General features: G+C 39.6%; 2 protein-coding genes across 4 annotated transcripts in view; both read left to right on the forward strand.

The window, feature by feature from the left end:
- LOC130911227 (coiled-coil domain-containing protein 9-like) overlaps positions 1-6,239 on the forward strand; it is a 47,610-nt gene extending 41,371 nt beyond the window's left edge. For all 3 annotated transcript variants that reach the window (XM_057829057.1, XM_057829059.1, XM_057829056.1), the window contains one exon: positions 3,710-6,239. In XM_057829057.1, the coding sequence (XP_057685040.1) occupies positions 3,710-3,714 (5 nt within the window). In that variant the 3' untranslated portion in view covers positions 3,715-6,239. The remainder of the gene's footprint in view (positions 1-3,709) is intronic.
- A 5,835-nt stretch (positions 6,240-12,074) lies between these two features.
- LOC130911097 (putative transmembrane protein INAFM2) lies at positions 12,075-16,891 on the forward strand. Its single transcript, XM_057828810.1, has one exon. It carries the CDS (start codon positions 12,801-12,803, stop codon positions 13,098-13,100), a length of 300 nt encoding a protein of 99 aa, XP_057684793.1. The 5' UTR covers positions 12,075-12,800; the 3' UTR covers positions 13,101-16,891.
- Positions 16,892-23,238: the final 6,347 nt, after the last annotated feature.

The raw sequence follows: 23,238 nt of genomic DNA on the forward strand, positions 1-23,238 counted from the left end.
AGAAAATTCTTAATTTTAAAATCATATATCGGAAAGGCAATTATATGTAATGACACTTTTCGGCTTTAAACTCTGCTTATGATCGACAACCTTCGTGCTTTTATAACAGACTTAATGTTACTAAATAATAATACAGTGATCCCTCGTTTTTCATAGTTAATGGGAACCAGAACCGGCCACAACAAGTATGTTTTATGTGTATGTATATTTTAATTAATGTTTTTTACGCACTTCAAATGTAATAATTAGGATAAGTTTTAAACATGTTAATGTCCCACCGAATTATTTTGAAACAAGAATAACGTACAAAAATGCAGTCTTTATTAAATGCTTCATTGAGTGAGTCCACTAAAATCCACTCTCGCTGCTCACTTACACACAATGAGTTGCCACAGCAAGTGTTCAACAAACTAAACGATTGACACATGCGGCGTCTTGAAGTTTCGGTTTCTCTGGCAAGCTCAAACCTTAACGCCTGTCAATCATCGTTAACTTTAACAAGCAATTCCAGTGCACTGCCTGACCAAGAAAAGCAGCAGGATGGAGACTGAGACATCGTGATAGCATCGGGACAGCTCTATAAAATAACATATTTAGTTTAGGGCTGTCAAATTTATCGCATTAACGGGCGGTAATGAATTTTTTAAATTAATCACGTTAAAATATTTAACACAATTAACGCATGCGTGGAACGACCCACTCACACATTGCCGCAAATAGACTACAAAGTCGCTGTTTTGCGTGTATACAGATCTAAAAGGCAGCGTCAAGTGAGTAGAGTAGATACAAGCATTCAGTGGGGCTGTGCTTTTAACTGGTGAAAGGCTGGCTTTGATATCTCTTCCACAACAACTACAACTATTGTAGGAAGTGAGGTGGGGACTGAGAGGAGTTTCTTTTTCTTAACAACCTGTATGGCTCCCAACTCAGAGAAGATATACTATTTGCAGCCACCACACACAGTCATGGTTGCATCACAGAAAGAATGTTCATAATGTTAATGCCATCTTGTGGATTTATTGTTGTAATAAACAAATACAGTACTTACAGTGCCTTGCAAAAGTATTCGGCCCCCTTGAATCTTGCAACCTTTCACCACATTTCAGGCTTCAAACATAAAGATATGAAATTTAATTTTTTTGTCAAGAATCAACAACAAGTGGGACACAATCGTGAAGTGGAACAACATTTATTGGATAATTTAAACTTTTTTAACAAATAAAAAACTGAAAAGTGGGGCGTGCATTATTATTCGGCCCCTTTACTTTCAGTGCAGCAAACTCACTCCAGAAGTTCAGTGAGGATCTCTGAATGATCCAATGTTGTCCTAAATGACCGATGATGATAAATAGAATCCACCTGTGTGTAATCAAGTCTCCGTATAAATGCACCTGCTCTGTGATAGTCTCAGGGTTCTGTTTAAAGTGCAGAGAGGATTATGAAAACCAAGGAACACACCAGGCAGGTCCGAGATACTGTTGTGGAGAAGTTTAAAGCCGGATTTGGATACAAAAAGATTTCCCAAGCTTTAAACATCTCAAGGAGCACTGTGCAAGCCATCATATTGAAATGGAAGGAGCATCAGTCCACTGCAAATCTACCAAGACCCGGCCGTCCTTCCAAACTTTCTTCTCAAACAAGGAGAAAACTGATCAGAGATGCAGCCAAGAGGCCCATGATCACTCTGGATGAACTGCAGAGATCTACAGCTGAGGTGGGAGAGTCTGTCCATAGGACAACAATCAGTCGTACACTGCACAAATCTGGCCTTTATGGAAGAGTGGCAAGAAGAAAACCATTTCTCAAAGATATCCATAAAAAGTCTCGTTTAAAGTTTGCCACAAGCCACCTGGGAGACACACCAAACATGTGGAAGAAGGTGCTCTGGTCAGATGAAACCAAAATTGAACTTTTTGGCCACAATGCAAAACGATATGTTTGGCGTAAAAGCAACACAGCTCATCACCCTGAACACACCATCCCCACTGTCCAACATAGTGGTGACAGCATCATGGTTTGGGCCTGCTTTTCTTCAGCAGGGACAGGGAAGATGGTTAAAATTGACGGGAAGATGGATGCAACCAAATACAGGAACATTCTGGAAGAAAACCTGTTGGTATCTGCACAAGACCGGAGACTGGGACGGAGATTTATCTTCCAACAGGACTATGATCCAAAACATAAAGCCAAATCTACAATGGAATGGTTCAAAAATAAACATATCTAGGTGTTAGAATGGCCAAGTCAAAGTCCTGACCTGAATCCAATCGAGAATCTGTGGAAAGAGCTGAAGACTGCTGTTCACAAACACTCTCCATCCAACCTCACTGAGCTCGGGCTGTTTTGCAAGGAAGAATGGGCAAGAATGTCAGTCTCTCGATGTGCAAAACTAATAGAAACATACCCCAAGCGACTTGCAGCTGTAATTGGAGCAAAAGGTGGAGCTACAAAGTATTAACGCAAGGGGGCCGAATAATATTGCACGCCCCACTTTTCAGTTTTTTATTTGTTAAAAAAGTTTAAATTATCCAATAAATGTTGTTCCACTTCACGATTGTGTCCCACTTGTTGTTGATTCTTGACAAAAAATTAAAATTTTATATCTTTATGTTTGAAGCCTGAAATATGGCGAAAGGTTGCAAGGTTCAAGGGGGCCGAATACTTTTGCAAGGCACTGTATGTACAGTATGCTGAATGTATATAACCGTCTTGTCTTTCCATTTCAACAATAATTTACAGAAAAATATGGCATATTTTAGCCATGGTTTGAATTGCGATTAATTACGATTAATTTTTAAGCTGTGATTAACTCGATTAAAAAATTTATTCGTTTGACAGCCCTAATTTAGTTATTTAATTAATTTTTTAAAAATCCGCAATGGACTGAGGGCGCGAAGTTTGAAGCTCGAAGTAGCGAGGGGTCACTGTACCTCATTGGCTGCCGTTGACAGCAATAGACACCCAAACCATTTTATCTGGAAGTCTTCACGGACCTGACGTCTATTGCAGTTACTGGGTACTGAGTTAACTGCTTGCGTTAATTAGTGAGTTAAATTGGAGTCAACTCTTTAACTTGCCTAGCTTTAACTTTATGCTTTTTTTTTCACCATATAAATGTCTAAAAAGGGCATCTTAAATTCCGATCTTTAAGGTTTTTCCCCCAGGCAATTGTTTTTCTACAGCTTTGTATTCATATTAAATAAATGTAATTTTGCAGGCTATTTTATTTGATTTATTCATCCACAAAAATCCTTTCAGTTGAAAATATTATGCAAAAAATAATGCAATGCGATTAAAATGCAATTAATCAAAATGAATTACATAGCCTAATTCAATTAAATTTGTAATCTGGTTCCAGCCTTAATGTAAATAAATGATAAATAATTTTCCTATAATTAATCATCATCATCAATACTTTTTGTTTTTCATGCATAAATGTGTAGATTAATCAAATGTTATTAACACAAAATTAAATTGAATTAAAACAGTTACTGTAATTGATAATGCCTAAAAAAAAAAAATCAAAAATTATTTATTCCACAGTTTAGTGGGTGCGCAAAAAATTAATGATAACTCCCAAAAACACAGCGAGAACAAGCATCCTCCTAACGCTCTCAGGACCTCAAGACAACCGTACTTATTCACGAGTCCAACATCCTTCCCAAAACTAATTAATGTGTTTTTTATTCATTTGTCTTCATGTGGACAGACTGAATTCGACAATGTTGGAGCGATGTCCCCCCAAAATAGGGCGGAAGATACCTTGCAGCAAGGATTTTCACACTGTCTGACTGCAGAGAAGGTTGTCTCATCGCTGTTTAGATCTTTCTCACTTGTTTTCCCCTATGTCAGAGGGGAAAGAATCAACAAAAGGAGCTGCTGGAATCAGCTGAAGCCACGCCCTCTTCACATGAAGTCAACCAATTACAAGGCTGCAGTGAGTTTTTACTCTTTTGTATGCCTTAGTTCTTTTAAGACACTTTTGTACTACTTTTTATCGCTGAGGGAGAAAGTATTATAACTGTCTGACTTATGACTGCTGTATAGTCATACGTACATTTTAAATGAAAGAAAAAGACTTATGAATCGTACCGTCCTGAAAATTGTATGTTTACCGCAAAATCCATATTATTGTATAAATTGCCACTCGGAGTAGATCATGTAAAGTGGGCAGGAAAATTAGGGATGTCCCGATCTGATCCGTGATTGGAAATCGGGCCGATTGCACCATTTTTCAGAGGATCGGAACCAGGTGAAAAGGATCGGGTTTTTAATTGTAAAAGTGTATTTGTTTTTTTGCTGTTTTTTTGTCAGCAGTGCAGCTGGAGTTGGCTAGTTAACCTTTTAACACCTGAGCCTATTTTGTCTGAATTTGCATGCCTTCAATGTTGCCTTTATATTTCAAAGGAAAAATTGTTCACATTGGCCAGACACCTTAACCTTCATATCCAAACTGTCGTTTTCTTCACCGACCAATTATAATCAACATTTTGGATTCAAAAAGTAAATAAAAATTTTAAAAAATCCCAAAATTTTTTGGTCAAAATTTGTAATACTGATGTCCCATTGACAACCAAACATGCTCAACGAAACATTTTGAAGCTTAATAATATTTATTTAACTTGTTAGGATAAACATTCAAAAGAGAAAAATGAGACCGAAACGTTTTATATTTGAAAATTCAACAGAAACAGCAGGTATGGTCATCTGCGTTTTTGTTCTTTCGACATATTATGGTCAAAACAGGTTATATACAGTTGACCAACATTGTAAAATAGTGAATACATACAGTATATGGCGGAAAACACAGACAAGGCTGAAAAAGCAGTTTCTGCTCTTGCACCACTCTTTAAAACTGCTGTATTTTAAGCCAAAAGAACTGCCGTGTTTGATAGAAAAATATGTCTAGATGTTGCCATAGCAGTTTTATGGCGCATTAAGCCCCCCCAAACTATTTTTAATTTGTCCGTTTTAGCCTGAAGACCCCCGTTTACAGACACCGCGCAACCGCTTTGTTTCAACCCAGCCATAAAAAGAAGCTAAGTAATAATATTTACCATTCGAAATGCCTGTCATTTTAGCTTAGAATCATTAATTGATGTCTGATATTGTTTAAAAAAAAAAAAAAAAAAAAAGACTTTACAAAATTGATTCACTTTCATATTTTAAACTTTTAAACAAATTACGTCACAATGAAAAAAAAAGTGTCTGCAAATCAGTAACGGATCTCTACCTTATAACCAGGGGTGCACATATTTTTTTTGCCTAGGTTCTCGGAGGAAGACCTGGAGATGTGACTTGTCCCTCACTGAGCTTGAGAGCCAACCCGCCTGATGCGATAAAATTATGACAAGCTTTACTTAGAGCCAATTACCTTAAATTAATTATATAAACAATTAACGCTTGATTAACATCAACTGGCACAACAAAATTGCCATTACTTTGAAGTGAAATGTAAAGAAATAAACATAAAAGCACTAATTCAAAATAAAGGGCATTCATATGCGGCTCCCACATTAACTCAAAGCCTTTGTAAAAGTGGGATGTCCTCCTCATAAGAGCTCATTGAACGTGCATGTTTAGCTTTGTGAAATGCGAGCAAAAACACGTTTGTCAGTGCATGGCGCTGTTCTTCAATAACCTTTTCCCGCCACTTGTCCATAGGGCGAGTGGGGTCCTGTCTGACATCGATAGTTTGCTTAATTGCCTTAATTTCGTGCTTTTCAAAGTTTGGATGGCTAAAATTCTTTGACCCTACAAAAAAATGCGCTGCTCTTATTAACGACATTGGGATTCTCACGGCAAATGTTGCACCACATTTCCGTGCGAGCATCACTTGCTTCTAGCCATGGTACCTCCTGCAGCCACTTTTCAGCAAGTCCTTTTTTCCGGTACCTCCGGTGACGTCTCTGTCGTCTGTCCGTCTTTTGACGGGAGCAGGGGAACACGGAAATAATTACTCAGTGGGGCCTGCCTCTTTGACATTTTGAGAAGTGATTTTCTCGTGTCCGCCGCAAATACAGTGGTCAGCCATCGGTACGCAAAAGCGTGTGGAAGCCGTCGAGGGCCAGCGCGTTTGTCTGCGTCCACTTATGTGCACCCCTGCTTATAACTATCGCTTAATTGTATTTTTTTGTTACTGTTGTTACTGTATTTTAGATGATAAATAATCCATCCAAGCAAAAAAAAATTTGGGGGAAAAAAGGGTAAATACAGTGGGGCAAATAAGTATTTAGTCAACCACTAATTGTGCAAGCTCTTCCACTTGAAAATATTAGAGAGGCCTGTAATTGTCAACATGGGTAAACCTCAACCATGTGAGACAGAGTGTGGGGAAAAAAAAATGAAAATCACATTGTTTGATTTTAAAGGAATTTATTTCCAAATTAGAGTGGAAAATAAGTATTTGGTCAATACAAAAAGTTCATCTCAATACTTTGTTATGTACCCTTTGTTGGCAATAACGGAGGCCAAACGTTTTCTGTTACTCTTTACAAGCTTTTCACACACTGTTGCTGGTATTTTGGCCCATTCCTCCATGCAGATCTCCTCTAGAGCAGTGACATTTTGGGGCTGTCCTTGGGCAACACGGACTTTCAACTCCCTCCACAGATTTTCTATGGGGTAGCCTGGTGCAGGTCTACAATTTTGTCTCTGGTGTCCTTCGACAGCTCTTTGGTCTTGGGCATAGTGGAGTTTGGAGTGTGACTGACTGAGGTTGTGGAGAGGTGTCTTTTATACTGTTAATGAGTTAAAACAGGTGCCATTAATACAGGTAACTAGTGGAGCCTCGTTAGACCTCGTTAGAAGAAGTTAAGACCTCTGACAGCCAGCAATCTTGCTTGTTTGTAGGTGACCAAATACTTGTTTTCCACTCTAAATGTGAAATAAATTCTTTAAAAATCAAACTATGTGATTTTCTGTTTTTTTCCCCACATTCTGTCTCTCATGGTTGAGGTTTACCCATGCTGACGATTACAGGCCTCTCTAATCTTTTCAAGTAGGATAACTTGCACAATTGGTGGTTGACGAAATACTTATTTGCCCAACTGTACACACTGATAGACTCTTATGCTGCATTAGAGGAAGTATAAATGCGAACATGAAATTTTTCGTATTCTCAGAGCGTCACCATGTAAACAGCCCCTGTAGCTCTACAATCAAAGGCACGAATGTGTCAATCATGGTTTAGTCAATCTTCATTGTCTAGAGGCTTTTTTCGGCAGCATGAGTGAATTTGAGTGGACCCACTCATATGAATATATAAATGTTATGGAGAGTGCAACACTTTTAACGCCATACTTCTAATCAATGAAAAATGTGGGTGCGCCTACATTTTGTGTTGTTGCACCTTAACAAAAAAGTTAGGCGCACAAGTACAACCAATGCAAAAAGTGTGTAAGCTTGGCAATGCATATTTGTTTTTTACTTTTTAATAGGGGGGTGACAAAATATCGTAATGGTGATACAGTATATCGTGATACTTTGTATCCCAAAACGTTATCGATATGCAACAATTTTGGTAGCAACAAGTTGCTACCAAAATCTTCCACCCTAATAGTGTCTCAGTTAACTCTATGGCTGCCTTGACGGTGCTCGTCACCCAATCCATTTTGGCTGGGAACGTTCGCTCATTCGAAACCAGAGCATGAACAGTCATTCTGTCAGATTTTCAGGGCATTTCCAGGTCACTTGCTGTTCATTTTAGGGCATTTCCAGGTCATTTCCTGTTGAGTTTGAGTCACTGCTTATTAATCTGGGTGATTCCCAGGTCTGTAACACAAAATGAACAGGAAGTGATCCATAAAATACTCCAAAATCAACAGGAAGTAACTGAAAATCAACAGGTAAATGACCTTAAAATTAAATGGCCCAAAATTACCTCATTGCCTGGCATTGGCTGCCACTGACGCCATAGACGTTCAATCCGTTTGAAGTGGGAGGGATGGCAGCGAATGAACAAATGTTCGTTCGCTGCCACCCTCCCAGTTCAAATGGATTGGATGTCTACTAGTGATAAACTCATTCCAATTCACAGCAGAAGCTTGTTTTTCTGTTTATTAGTTGTTTTTAGAGTATCCTAGAATGAATTCCTGACCAGTTTATCGATAATCGTTGTATCGCCATATCGTCAGATCGTTATCGTGAGCTTTGTATCTCAAACCGTATCGTATCGTGAGGTACCAAGAGGTTCCCACTCCTACTTTTAAGGACTAAAAAGTTACAAAATAATCCAGAAAGGCAATGGTATTGCCCAAAAATACAAAAATAAATACATTTTATACTCCGGAACACTCCTGGAAAAAGCAGAAGTACCGTATTAAGTACAGTATTATAACATGTTTGGAACTTTAGTTCAAATAAAAACCAAAAAAAGTTTTTTTCAGTATCTGATTGGGACGCGCTATTGGCAAATTCTCAAAATCAGACGACTCTGACTCTGGTGTAAAAATATGCGATCGGGACATCCCTAAGGAAAATTCTGTAGAGTAAAATAATTTAACTTTGTGTTATGCAGGATGTGCATTTCATCATGACGGGGAGATGCTTTGTTTTTTGTTATCAATTATAAAGGAAGACCGGATCAGCATATTAAATTTATATTTGAGACCACCTTGTCACTAAGCATTCGTTTGTCACACTGACACGTTTAAAGCTGCTGCTGGTGTCCCATTTTGACCTTGCGGGACATGAACAAAGTGACTCATCAGTGCAAGAGTGTTTATTTTAGCTTTTATGAAAGTCGCCACCTTGTGTTGTCATTTTTGTTGTTGTTACTGCTGCTGTTCAATTTTAATGAGGAAAAGCAAGCCCCAATGACCATTTTGTCTAGTTACATTGGGGTAAATAAGTATTTAGTCAACCACCAATTGTGCAAGTTCTCCTACTTGAAAGAATTATGGGAGGCCTATAATTGTCAACATGGGTAAACCTCAACCATGAGAGACAGAATGTGGAGCAGAAAAAAAAAAAAAAATCACATTGTTTGATTTCTAAAGAATTTATTTCCAAATTACAGTGGAAAACAAGTATTTGGTCACCTACAAGCAAAGATTTCTGGCTGTCAAAGAGGTCTAACAAGGTCAAACGAGTCTCCACTCGTTACCTGCATTAATGGCACCTGTGTTAACTCATTATCGGTATAAAAGACACCTGTCCACAAACTCAGTCAGTCACACTCCAAACTCCACTATGGCCAAGACCAAAGAGCTGTCGAAGGACACCAGAGACAAAATTGTAGACCTGCACCAGGCTGGGAAGACTGAATCTGCAATAGGTAAAACGCTTGGTGTAAAGAAATCAACTGTGGGAGCAATTATTTGAAAATGGAAAACATACAAGACCACTGATAATCTCCCTCGATCTGGGGCTCCATGCAAGATCTCACCCCGTGGCGTCAAAATGATAACAAGAATGGTGAGCAAAAATCCCAGAACCACACGGGGGAAACTAGTGAATGACCTACAGAGAGCTGGAACCACAGTAACAAAGGCTACTATCAGTAACACAATGCGCCGCCAGGGACTCAAATCCTGCACTGCCAGACGTGTCCCCCTGCTGAAGCCAGTTCACGTCCAGGCCCGTCTGCGATTCGCTAGTGAGCATTTGGATGATCCAGAAGAGGACTGGGAGAATGTGTTATGGTCAGATGAAACCAAAATCGAACTTTTTGGTAGAAACACAGGTTCTCGTGTTTGGAGGAGAAAGAATACTGAATTGCATCTGAAGAACACCATACCCACTGTGAAGCATGGGGGGTGGAAACATCATGCTTTGGGGCTGTTTTTCTGCAAAGGGACCAGGACGACTGATCTGTGTAAAGGAAAGAATGAATGGGGCCATGTATCGAGAGATTTTGAGTGAAAATCTCCTTCCATCAGCAAGGGCATTGAAGATGAGACGTGGCTGGGTCTTTCAGCATTACAGTGATCCCAAACACACAGCCAGGGCAACAAAGGAGTGGCTTCGTAAGTGAATGACCTACAGAGACCTGGGACCACAGTAACAAAGGCTACTATCAGTAACACAATGCGCCGCCAGGGACTCAAATCCTGCACTACCAGATATGTCCCCCTGCTGAAGAAAGTACACGTCCAGGCCCGTCTGTGGTTTGCTAGAGAGCATTTGGAGGATCCAATTTGAGCATCCTGAAAAGTTGATAGTGTAATGTCCCTACCCCGTCCCTATGCAGGGGCGCCGTATAGGGGTGAAAAGTGATCCTGATTTTAAGGGCCCATGCTCTGATGGGGGCCCTTAAAGAAAATTAGAACATTAGGTAATCATTTGCAAATTTAAATATTAATCATTATAATTTTAATAGGAATAAAACAAAGGGTTTCTTGTATAGTTTTTGGAGAAAAGTAAACACCCAGAGAGCATATGTATTGCCAGCCACCCCATCCCCCATATTTTCATTAAATGGTTTGGTCCGCCCTTCGATCAGACCGGGAGCAGCGGTGCGCATCGGAGTGCGCGGATCACGGTACTGCAGAAATGTTTTCAAAACAAAAATCGGGTTTTCAAAAGAGGAAAGAAAAGAAAGCAAAACAGGAAATGGGTAGAAAGGCCAACATGATGTGACAAAGTACTTCACAAAGGAAGGTTGGTTTAACCTGTTATCTTAGCTCCGAAACGAGGTCCCAGCTCACTCCGTAAGAAATACGAGATTTTCCTGGCCTCAATGAGCGACATTCACCTATTCAAAAACATAAATTCCCAATAATGACGGCATTTTTTGGTATCCTACACATGAAAGTTGGTGTGGAAATTTTCTTTTTTAAAATCAGCTTGAATCCAGTTTGTCAAGAATTTATTGACTTTAGTTTGTCATCAATTGAATTTAGTTTGTTCACAAGGGACCTCGCTTCGGAGCTGTAGCCTACAGTGGAGATCGCGAGTTTCCAAATGAGGCTAAGCCAACTCCATAATGAAATACTGTAATTGTTTGCTAGCTAGTGTTTGCTCCACTTTTAGCTTACATTTAATCAGTACAGCAGGCAAACCCTTAGCAATCTCTTTATATTAAAACATTTATATACTGTAATGTATACTGTAGTATAGTTTAAACATTTATTCTAAGTCATTCATTATGGTATTTGAGAATATTTCAAATAAAAATATATTTAGATTGTAAAAAATTGCCTTTTCTAATAGATGATATCAGTCTATTCATTATTGCTCTATATACTGTATGTTTACATTAATATATTTTTATCTTAATGCAGAAAATGCACAAATTAGTGTGTAAAGATTCACCAGAATGCAGGAAATTACGTAGTTGATACTTTAAATGTGTGTGTGCCGGGCCCAAAGTGATATCTTTTCATGGGGCCCAAAATCCCTGGCAGCACCCCTGTCCCAATGGAGGAAGTCGGCGTGATGTCACGATGACGTCACTTCGCTTTGCAACGTGTCGCCATTTTTCGAAGGGGGCACGCACAGCTAAACATTCCGTAGACAAACGTCTGAAATTCATATATTTTAGGTGTGTTTTGCATCTTTTTTCATAAAAACGTCTTAAACATGGCTAACTATTTTCACGAGTCACTGCCGACAGACGCGAGGAGGCGATACAATTTAAAACTACCGTGTATTGGCTGGCAATTCTGCCCATACAAAGTCGCAGCTGATAGCTGGATGAACAATCCAAAGGAATGGCCTGCAGTGGAGTTCGGAAACATCTACGACTATTTCATAAAGTCACCCAGTAAGTTGACCTTTACCAATTACGTGGAATTTGTACTGTGTGGAACTAAGAAAACTGGTAGTATATACGGAGTGATTATTTCTGCCGTAACCAGTAATTGCCCTCCAAGCGTTATTTAGCCATGAACACGTCACGGCAAAATAACGAATTCTCACCAGGCCAATAATATACCGATTGACTAATCAGAGCAGTTCACCGCAAAAGAAAACGCTTTGCGAGTTGCTGGTTACGGTAATAATAACCACTGCCTAGTCTATTGAATCCTAGCAGCTAATTGGGGCAACAACAACAAAAAATCAAAGTTTACTCACCAGTAATAAAATGTCAGCTGGAAACGTAAATGTGCTTGGATTTAGGTTCCCACAGGCGAAAATAGTCCACGGAACAGTCTTTTTTTCTGTTCCTCGATTAATTGGATTCAGCCATTTGTTTCTCCTTTTCTTCTCACGAGGAAGAATGAAGAACTTCAAATGCGGCTCCGAACTCTTCCTTGCGTGACAACCCGCAACACAGCAACTTTTAGTCATTTCGACGGTAAAAAGACCACAAATAATACGAAAGTTCAACGCGTTTGTATTACAATGCACGACAGAGCAACTGCTTGTGACTCGTCTTTTGCCCCATTTCAGTATGGCGACGCTTTGTTGTGGCTGGTGACGTCATTAATGCCCGGATGTCCGACTGGCTCTAAGCAAACTTACGCCCTTGAATCATGTATGAATTCACTTTGCAGTGTTTTACTGTAAAATTGTGAATGACGCAGTCGATTTTCCGGAGTCAGTTTTATTTTGAAACGTGCCTTTAATTTTGAAACTCAACCCGGAAACGACCAATACGCCCTGAGGCGGACTTGACAGTGTCCCGTCCCGCGCAACGAGAGCCTCCTTGAGAGAGTTCACTTGTCCCGTGACGCGCAGAGGACAAGCGAGGAACCACCACAGACTACGGCGCTCGAGCGTCTCCCCACTCCGCCCACACCGCGTTCTCGCACGGCTTGGAGGAAAGCGGAACCGGGGGGTTCTTCTCTCGGCTCCGGACCCGTCCCGCTTCTGATGATCTACACGCCAGTGGGGGAAGTGGCTCCGCTCGCAAGATGAAATCAGCCGACGGCGGGGCCAGCATCACCGTGGACAAGCTGAACGCCGGCGACCCCAAGCGGAGGCCCAGCTACCCGGGGGAGCCGCGCGCCAAGCAAGCCAGCATGTCCGCCAAGGTGTGGGTCAAAGTGGCCATGGCCATCGCTTATTTCCTCTGCGTGTCCGTGGCCGCTTTCATCCTGGTCATCTACTACGTCTTTTTCTGGACGCCCGGCCCGCACAACAACAGCACCGCCAGCAGCGGCGGCGTCGCGGGCTCGCACAACCGCACCGACTGCGCGTCCAAATTCGGATGACCGCATGCTGGAAGATGGAGGATCGTCCCGCGTTTGTGCGAAGGTGGGATGCTGACCTGACGGATGCACCGAAAAGACCCCGAAGTGCCCTCAACCTTTTGCTTTCCTTGAAGGACGTCCAGGATTCAATATATATTTTTTTTGCCTTTGCAACGTTGTAGCCTCCCCCAACTTCATAACTACTTTATTCACCTTGAAGGACTTCCAGGAATAGATTCCACGGGGTTCGATATTCAATATTTAAAAATCCTGACTCGGCAACTATGTGATCTCCCCTCCCCCTCAATGTTTGTTTTCTGGGTCTTTGAAAAAGACTTTGGAAAAAAGACCCAGATAGTGTTATTGTTTTTTTTTTGTTTTTGTTTTTTTGAATGGGATTTCTTCAGCGCGCTCCACAGCCCGAACCGTTTTGACCAATTGGCACTGTTCGAATATCGAAACGACCAGAATTTTCACGCGACGCAGGGAATTTCTCGAACGACCCCGAAAGATTTCCTGTTCATCCTTCAACGCTGATTTTTCACAGATTTATGGAAAAAACAAAACTTCAAAATGTATCTAATCCTATTTTGGACCAAATCACATAATTTGGACATCAAAACTTCGGGGACGGCGAGGGGCATAAAAGGTGTATACAGAATTTTGGAAAAAATATACGGTTCCCTGGAAATTTGCAATAAACTTTCCCACTCATTTTTAATGGGATGCAATGTTCAAATTTCCCATCCATTTCCAATGGCATTAACATTGCATTGGGCCAATTAAGACAGATACAATTGACGGCCATGCATGTCAATTCTATTGATGCCAATGTACTTGGATTCCATTGACACATATGGATGTCGATGCCATTGACGGCCATGGACGTCCAAATTTCCCATTCATTTTCAATGGCATTTACTTTTTTTTTAATGCCATTGATGGCCATGTTTGTCAATTTCTATTGATGCCAATATACTTGGATTGCATTGACGCAGTTGTAAGTCAATGCCATTGATGGCCATGGACGTTTAAATTACCCATTCATTTTTTAATGGCAAAAAAACCAGTGTCCCCAAATCAACAGGAAATGACCAGATATGACTAGGAAACGCCCCCAAATGTCCCTAAATGACCCGATATGACCAGGACACGCCCCCCCCAAATGTCCACAAATGACTTGGTATGACCAAGACCTGATATTTTCCCCGAAATGTCCCCAAACCAACTTGGACGGCGCTAAGATCTGTAGCTCCACACAGCAAAGACCCAGAGTAATTTCTCCAGAAATTGCAGTTTCTAGTTAAACATCCTATTTACCTTGAAGGACTTCAGGATGCCCCCCCCCCCCCCCCCCACCTTCAATAACGAATTACTCCCAGATAGCAGACCGACATTGAATAAACGTTGATTTTCTATCAAAATCATCAGTATGGTTGATATCGAAATTTTCGACGTCAAGTGACGTTGAAAAAAACGTTGTTCTATGGTATGTCAGGCGACTGTTGGGTTAACATTGTTTTATAGTTGATGGACTAATGTTGACAAATAGTTGATTTATGATTGACCGAGAAATATGATTGAAAAGTCATTGAATTATATACCTATTAACCCAAATACTGTATTGGCCAGAATATAAGACAGTGCTTTTTGCATTGAAATAAGACTGAAAAAGAGGGGGTCGTCTTATATTCGCGGTCTAGACATTATACCCATTCATGGCGCTAGATGGCGCCAGATATCATTGAAGCAATGTTCTGTCATGACTGATCTCAGCTACTCTCAAGTTTAACCAGTTTGCATTATTTTATTGCAATGCTTTTCCTTATTCAGATTTGTTTCAAGACTACAGTTACAGTTAGATGGTTAATGCAGTTATTGCAATTTTGTTGTTTTATCACAATAGATTGGCTTCTGCTTTTTGAAATGTAAATAAACCATTCATTTACGAATGTGATTGCACTTTAGTTTACGTATTTAAATGTTCAGATATTAAGATTTGGATGAGGCAAAATAACATGCTTTTTTTCCCCCTCTAATATATTGTTATAATCATTTGTTTCAGATGTACTGTAATTATTTTCTGTATAAAAATTAATTTGGTGTTCAAAAAGTTTTTTTTTCAAACTTAAGTCTTGAAAAAAAGGGGGTCGTATTATAATCAAGACCGTCTTATATTCGGGCCAATACGGTAAATCAATAAATAAGCCGCAGGATTCAAAATGAAGGAAAAAATAGCACTTATAGTCCGAAAATTACGGTACTAACTATGAAGGAAATACTGTCTTCACTATTATATTCACTATAATGCTTCATTTGTGTCATATTTCTCTTTTGCCGGAATTCAGTGATTATTATTATTTTTTATTTCTTTGGCTTGATGTGGTTATGTAATATGTCATTATACAGTATCATTGTAACAACAGTTCATATGGATAACTTTGTGCTGAGAAAAAAAATTCAAACAAATTTGTAAGCAGTTACTCACAATGTTACTCATTAGTTGAGTAGTCTTTTCACCAAATACCTTTTTTACTTGAGTACATTTTTTGGAAGACTACTTTTACTTGAGTAATATTATTTTGAAGTAACGCCATTCTTACTTGTGTACAATTTTTAGCTACTTTACCCACCTCTGCTCTTAACTCATTGGTGGCGCTAGACGTCCAACCATGCGACTGCCCGCCCTCCCAGTCAAAATTTACTGGACGTCTATCACTGTCAATGGCAAGCAACATGTTAAAGCAGAAACGATTAATTGACAGAAAGCTATTTTAATGTTGAGTCATCCAGCCGCTGTCCAACTGTATTAGACGTCAATGGCAGCCAATGAGTCAATCACTGTATTTACCGTCATGGATCTTCCTTTGGACCTGTCCTACGATACCTCTAGTATCTCAAATCCTTTCTAAATATGCTTTTGGCTCGCAAAATCCAAGTTGAGTTCAATATGCTTAATTCATGTCACAAAGACACAACATTGCCATATTTTGCGGAAGGTATAAACATCGACTTCATAATGTATTCACGGGGTGCGGGTCCGATAAATAGGGGGCCTGCATTGTTGGCGAGGCCGTCAAAGCTGACCGAGTGGAATCACAAAGAGCTTTTTTCTTGAAAATTCTTGTCAATAAATGCTTAAATCTCTGAATTCTTCATAGATATGGACGGAAAACAGTCTCGATTCTTGGTTAAAAAGCCAAAAAGAAAAACAAAAAACGTGAGGTTAGCATTTATTTTACCTAAATATGTCGAAGTACAATGCTAGTCTGTTAGTGAATGTAGCTAGCGGCCGCATGATGTAAACAGAGCTTTTCCGGTGAAGATTCTTGTGAATAAATGCTTAAATCCCTGAATTCTTTATAGATATGGACTAAAACAGTCTCGATTCTTGGTGAAAGCAAAAAAACGTGCAGTTAGTATTTATTTTACGTAAATATGTGGAAGTACAATGCTAGTCTGTTAGTAAATGTAGCTAGCGGCCGCCTGATGTAAACAGCTTTTCCAGGGAAAATTCTTGTGAATGCTTAAATCCCTGAATTCTTTATAGATATGGACGTAAAACAGTCTCGATTCTTGGTTGAAAGCAAAAAAACAAACAAAAAAACGTGCAGTTAGCATTTGTTTTATGTAAATATGTCGAAGTATAATGCTCGTCTGTTAATGAATGTAGCTGTCGGCCGCCTGAAGTAAACAGCTTTTCCGGGGAAAATTCTTGTGAATAAATGCTTAAATCCCCTAATTCATTATAGATATGAACGTAAAACAGTCTGGATTCTTGGTTAAAAGCAAAAAAACGTGCAGTTTGCATTTATTTTACGTAAATATGTCGAAGTACAATGCTCATCTGTTAGTGAATGTAGCTAGCGGCCGCTTGATGTAAACAGAGCTTTTCCAGTGAAGATTCTTGTGAATAAATGCTTAAATCCCCGAATTCATTATAGATATGAACGTAAAACAGTCTGGATTCTTGGTTAAAAGCAAAAAAAAAAAAAAGTGCAGTTAGCATTTATTTTACGTAAATATGTCAAAGTACAATGCTAGTCTGTTAGAAAATGTAGCTAGCGGGCCGCCTGATGTAAACAGCTTTTCCAGGGAAAATTCTTGTGAATAAATGCTTTAAATCCCTGAATTCTTGATAGATATGGACTTAAAACAGTCTGGATTCTTGGTTAAAAGCAAAAAAACGTGCAGTTAGCATTTATTTTACGTAAATATGTCGAAGTACAATGCTAGTCTGTTAGTAAATGTAGCTAGCGGCCGCCTGACGTAAACAGCTTTTCCAGTGAAAATTCTTGTGAATAAATGCTTAAATCCCTGAATTCTTTATAGATATGGACGTAAAATAGTCTCGATTCTTGGTTAAAGCAAAAAAATAAAATAAACGTGCAGTTAGCATTTATTTTACATAAATATTGCAAACTATGATGTCAATGTGGTAGCGGCTAATTTCTCCCATTGTTTTTTTTTTTCACAACGTTTCAAAATGCATGCGTGGTACGAAAAACATAATAATTACCTTGAATCCTCGAACAAATCACTTCTGAGACAATCCTTCCTGTTTGTATGCGGTAAAGCTTTCATACTTTTTCAACAGAAATTTGGCGTTAGATCGCTGAGTGCTTGTGTTTGTGAATAGCTCCTCTTGATGTGGGCGGCCCCCTAGTTGAATGCGAGGTGCAGTGCATGACCGATCAGACCCATCAATACATTATGAAGTCTATGGTACATATAAGAAAAATGTGCAATATTTTGTGATGAATTTATCAATACTGCTTGAGGATGTACAAAAGACCCTGGAAGTGCCCTGAACTTTTTACTGTCCTTGAAGGTACTCCTTAACTGCAACTATATTACCTTATATTACGACATTACTGTTTCACAAACATGGTTGTAGTTTATATATATTGTTAACCAGCACTCAGAATATTTAGCTCCCAATCTTAGAGCATGTTAAACAGTTCATAGACCTTGAAGGACCTTCATATGAACCACTACCTCCATTAGTTTAACGTTCTTCACAAATCATGGAGTGGACGTTCCTGATTGTTTTCAGGTTCAATGGGTCCAAACTTATTTAATTATACAGTGGGGCAAAAAAGTATTTAGTCAACCACTAATTGTGCAAGTTCTCCCTCTTGAAAATATTAGAGAGAGAGGCCTGTAATTGTCAACATGGGTAAACCTCAACCATGAGAGAGAGAATGTGGGGGAAAAAAAAAAAATCTCATTGTTTGATTTTTAAAGAATTTTTTTGCAAATCATGGTGGAAAATAAGTATTTGGTCAATACCAAAAAGTTCATCTCAATTGTTATGTACCCTTTGTTGGCAATAACGGAGGCCAAACGTTTTCTGTAACTCTTCACAAGCTTTTCACACACTGTTGCTGGTATTTTGGCCCATTCCGCCATGCAGATCTCCTCTCGAGCAGTGATGTTTTGGGGCTATCGTTGGGCAACACGGACTTTCAACTCCCTCCACTGATTTTCTATGGGGTTGATATCTGGAGACTGGCGAGGCCACTCCAGGACCTTCTTACGAAGCCACTTCTTAATTGTCCTGGCTCTGTGTTTAGGATCATTGTCATGCTGAAAGACCCAGCCACGTCTCATCTTCAATGCCCTTGCTGATGGAAGGAGATTTTCACCCAAAATCTGTCGATACATGGCCCCATTCATTCTTTCCTATACACGGATCAGTCGTCCTGGCCCCTTTGCAAAAGAACAGCCCCAAAGCATGATGTTTCCACCCCCATGCTTCACAGTGGGTATGGTGTTTTTCGGATGCAATTCAGTATTCTTTCTCCTCCAAACACAAGAAGCTGTGTTTCTACCAAAAAGTTCGATGTTGGTTTCATCTGACCATAACACATTCTCCCAGTCCTCTTCAGGATCATCCAAATGCTCTCTAGCGAACCGCAGACAGGCCTGGACGTGTGCTTTCTTCAGCAGGGGGACACGTCTGGCAGTGCAGGATTTGAGTCCCTGGCGGCACATTGTGTTACTAATAGTAGCCTTTGTTACTCTGGTTCCAGCTCTGTAGGTTATTCACTAGGTCCCCCCGTGTGGTTCTGGGATTTTTGCTATTTGTTATCATTTTGTTGCCACGGGGTGAGATCTTGCATGGAGCCCCAGATCAAGGGAGATTATCAGCGTTCTTGTATGTCTTCCATTTTCTAATAATTGCTCCAGTTGATTTCGTTACACCAAGCATTTTACCTATTTCAGATTCAGTCTTCCCAGCCTGGTGCAGGTCTACAATTTAGTCTCTGGTGTCCTATGACAGCTCTTTGGTCATGGCCATTGTGGAGTGACTGACGGAGTTTGTGGACAGGTGTCTTTTATACCGATAATAAGTTAAAACAGGTGCCATTAATACAGGTAACGAGTGGAACCTCGTTAGAAGAAGTTAGACCTCTTTGACAGCCAGAGATCTTGCTTGTTTGTAGGTGACCAAATACTTATTTTCCACTCAAATTTGGAAATAAATTCTTTAAAAATCATACAATGTGATTTTCAGTTTTTTTTTCTCCACATTCTGTCTCTCATGGTTGAGGTTTATCCATGTTGACAATTACAGGCCTCTCTAATCTTTTCAAGTAGGAGAACTTGCACAATTGGTGGTTGATTAACTACTTATTTGCCCCCCTGTATGCATCAATTTGTCCCATAAACATTTTAGAATTTAATTCCAGTCTTGCAAAATTTGGTGCTTTAATTATTGTGATTTAAAACAATATCATATTTGAATTGCCAATGAATTAAATCAACATTCAAAAATGGACCCGGGCGCTTCAATTTGGACAACATTGCCCTTTCTCAAGGAACGTCATTTAGAACATAGCTTTTCTCTTTTGAATCAACATCTCACTCTGTGCACTGACTTTGAGATTTGTTGGTGATACTATTCAGGTGATATCTCTAATGTAGCGGAACACGTAGCCTCAGTATAATCTGTAGTCTCTTTTTAGCGCAAGGGATTGGCCCACCAACAACCTCTCCCAGCTGTAGCTTCTCCTTGGATGGCGCCTCACTGTATGATGGGATGTCACTTCCTGTAATTGAACGACTTGATTGCGAAAATGGTTGTGATGATAAACTATGCATTTATTCCTGTGTGGGTGTGATTATTGCAATTTTCCTATTTTGCCTGGGTAGTTTTTGAAAACTGCTCCAATTAACTACGTATATGATGAATACGTAACATTATCACCAAGGGCGTAGGTTTGGTCTCAGCAATGGTAGGGACGATATAACAGTATAACCTGCATGTACACTTTTTGCTGGGGACGGGACATTCATAGTGATCAATGCAAAATAAATCTGTATTGATTTTTATGACTTTTATGTGTATTGGTTCAGCCTACACTGTTCAATTCAAACTAGGGCTGTCAAACGATTGAAAATTTTAATCGAGTTAATCACAGCTTAAAAATTAATTAATCGTAATTAATCGCAATTCAAACCATCTATAAAATATGCCATATTTTTTCTGTAAATTTTTGTTGGAATGGAAAGATAAGACACAAGACCAACATATACATTCAACATACTGTACATAACTACTGGCATTAACATTATTAACATTCTGTTAAAGCGATCCATGCATAGAAAGACTTCTTAAAAGATAAATGTTAGTGCGAGTTATAGAAATTTTAGATTAAAACCCCCTCTTAATGTTTTCGTTTTAATAAAATTTGTAAAAATTTCAATCAAAAAATAAACTAGTAGCTCGCCATTGTTGATGTCAATAATTACACAATGCTCATTGTGAAACAGGCTGAAACTTGTGTCAGGCTGAAACCCATAAAATCAGTGGCACCCAAGCGCCATCAGAGGGCAACAAAACACACACAAAAAAACACAAGTAACAAATAGACATGACACTGCTGTCATTTTAATCTGTTTGAGCGGGGCATGTGCGGTAATTGCGTCAAATATTTTAACGTGATTAATTGAAAAAATTAATTACCGCCCGTTAATGCGATAATTTTGACAGCCCTAATTCAAACCTTTGTTTTCAAAAACTACTGAAGGGAATAGTTACCTTGAGAGACAGAATGTGAAAAAAAAAAAAAAAAAAACAGAAAATCACATTGTTCGATTTTTAAAGAATTTATTTTTAAATTAGAGTGGAAAATAAGTATTTGGTCACCTACAAACAAGATTTCTGGCTTTCAAAGAGTTCTAACTTCTTCTAACGAGGCTCCACTCGTTACCTGTTTTAATGGCACATGTTTTAACTCATCGGTATAAAAGATAAAAGAAAAAGTCCACAAACTCAGTCAGTCAGTCAGACTCCAAACTCCTCAATGGCCAAGACCAAAGAGCTGTCGAAGGACACCAGAGACAAAATTGTAGACCTGCACCAGGCTGGGAAGACTGAATCTGCAATAGGTAAAAATACTTGGTGTAGAGAAATCAACTGTGGGAGTAATTACTAGAAAATGGAAGACATACAAGACCACGGATAATCTCCCTCGATCTGGGGCTCCATGCAAGATCTCACCCTGTGGTGTCAAAATGATAACAAGAACGGTGAGCAAAAATCCCAGAACCAAACGGGGGGACCTAGTGAGAGCTGAGACCACAGTAACAAAGGCTACTATCAGTAACACAATGCACCGCCAGGGACTCAAATCCTGCACTGCCAGACGTGTCCCCCTGCTCAAGAAAGTACACGTCCAGGCCCATCTGCGGTTCGCTAGAGAGCTTTTGGATGATGCAGAAAAGGACTGGGAGAATCTGTTATGGTCAGATGAAACCAAAATAGAACTTTTTGGTAGAAACACAGGTTCTCGTGTTTGGAGGAGAAAGAATACTGAATTGCTTCCGAAGAACACCATACCCACTGTGAAGCATGGGGGTGGAAACATCATGCTTTGGGGCTGTTTTTCTGCAAAGGGACCAAGACGACTGATCTGTGTAAAGGAAAGAATGAATGGGGCCATGTATCGAGAGATTTTGAGTGAAAATCCGTGTTGCCCAACGACAGTCCCAAAACATCACTGCTCTAGAGGAGATCTGCATGGCGAAATGGGCCAAAATACCTGCAACAGTGTGTGAAAAGCTTGTGAAGAGTTACAGAAAATGTTTGGCCTCCGTTATTGCCAACAAAGTATTGAGATGAACTTTTGGTGTTGACCAAATACTTATTTTCCACAATGATTTGCAAATAAATTCTTTAAAAATGAGATTTTCAGGGGTTTTTTCCCCCCACATTCTGTCTCTCATGGTTGAGGTTTAACCATCTTTACAATTGCAGGCCTCTCTAATATTTTCAAGTGGGTGAACTTGCACAATTAGTGGTTGACTAAATACTTATTTGCCCCACTGTGTATATATCTTTCCAATGCTAAATCTGAATAAATGCATTTGGGAGGTGTGCTACTTGGCGGTTTTTCACTAATGGCGGCGGGTTCTGGCCCCCTTAAAGCTGTAGTGTGAACTAATTTCTTCACATGCCAAATAGGGTCACAAGTAAAGTAATTAAACATTGTCCACCAAATAAAGCATGAAAAAATAATTTATATGTTGTATATTTGACAAAATAATCGCGTTTCCAAAGTTCGAGCCTGAAAGGGGACGAACCCGGAAGTGATACGTCACACCGGGAACAGCGTTGGCAGCTCCATACATACGGCCGCCATACAAAGCCCTTCAAACAATGATTCAAACAGCGATATAAGCGATAGACCGAGCGCAAGGGAGGAGATCCAAGTTTTTGAAGAGTTGGAGGAAGAAGAGGAGCTTGGAATTTTATGTTAGATCTAACATGTATTAGCCAGACGCTAATCAGAATGCAAACAGTGTGCCTAGACAACCTGACATGGAATAGATACAAGACCCATCGAGATTACAACATTGGTAAGATATAGGCTGTTATTATTTTTATGATTTGAAGATGCAGGCATTTGCACATAATGTTATGTTTTTGTCTATCTGATGACATTGTTAAAAAAAAAAAAAATCAGACTTCATGTTCATTTTGGCAGATCCGGCAGCTCTCGTGCATATAAAATAATAATATAAAAACGTTGGGGGGAAAGAAGGAGATGAGTCCTCGATGGCTTTCTCCACTTTATTGTGGCAACAATAAGTAAACAAAATAATAGCGGACTGCCGCCACATTCGACTGCGAAGTTTTGCTTCTCGCCGA

The sequence above is a fragment of the Corythoichthys intestinalis genome, unplaced genomic scaffold (assembly GCF_030265065.1).
Source record: "Corythoichthys intestinalis isolate RoL2023-P3 unplaced genomic scaffold, ASM3026506v1 HiC_scaffold_23, whole genome shotgun sequence".
Classification (NCBI taxonomy): Eukaryota; Metazoa; Chordata; class Actinopteri; order Syngnathiformes; family Syngnathidae; genus Corythoichthys; species Corythoichthys intestinalis.

Bases quoted from the DNA above. Each gene is read 5' to 3' on its own strand.
- LOC130911097 (XM_057828810.1), top strand. From the start codon at position 12,801: ATGAAATCAGCCGACGGCGGGGCCAGCATCACCGTGGACAAGCTGAAC.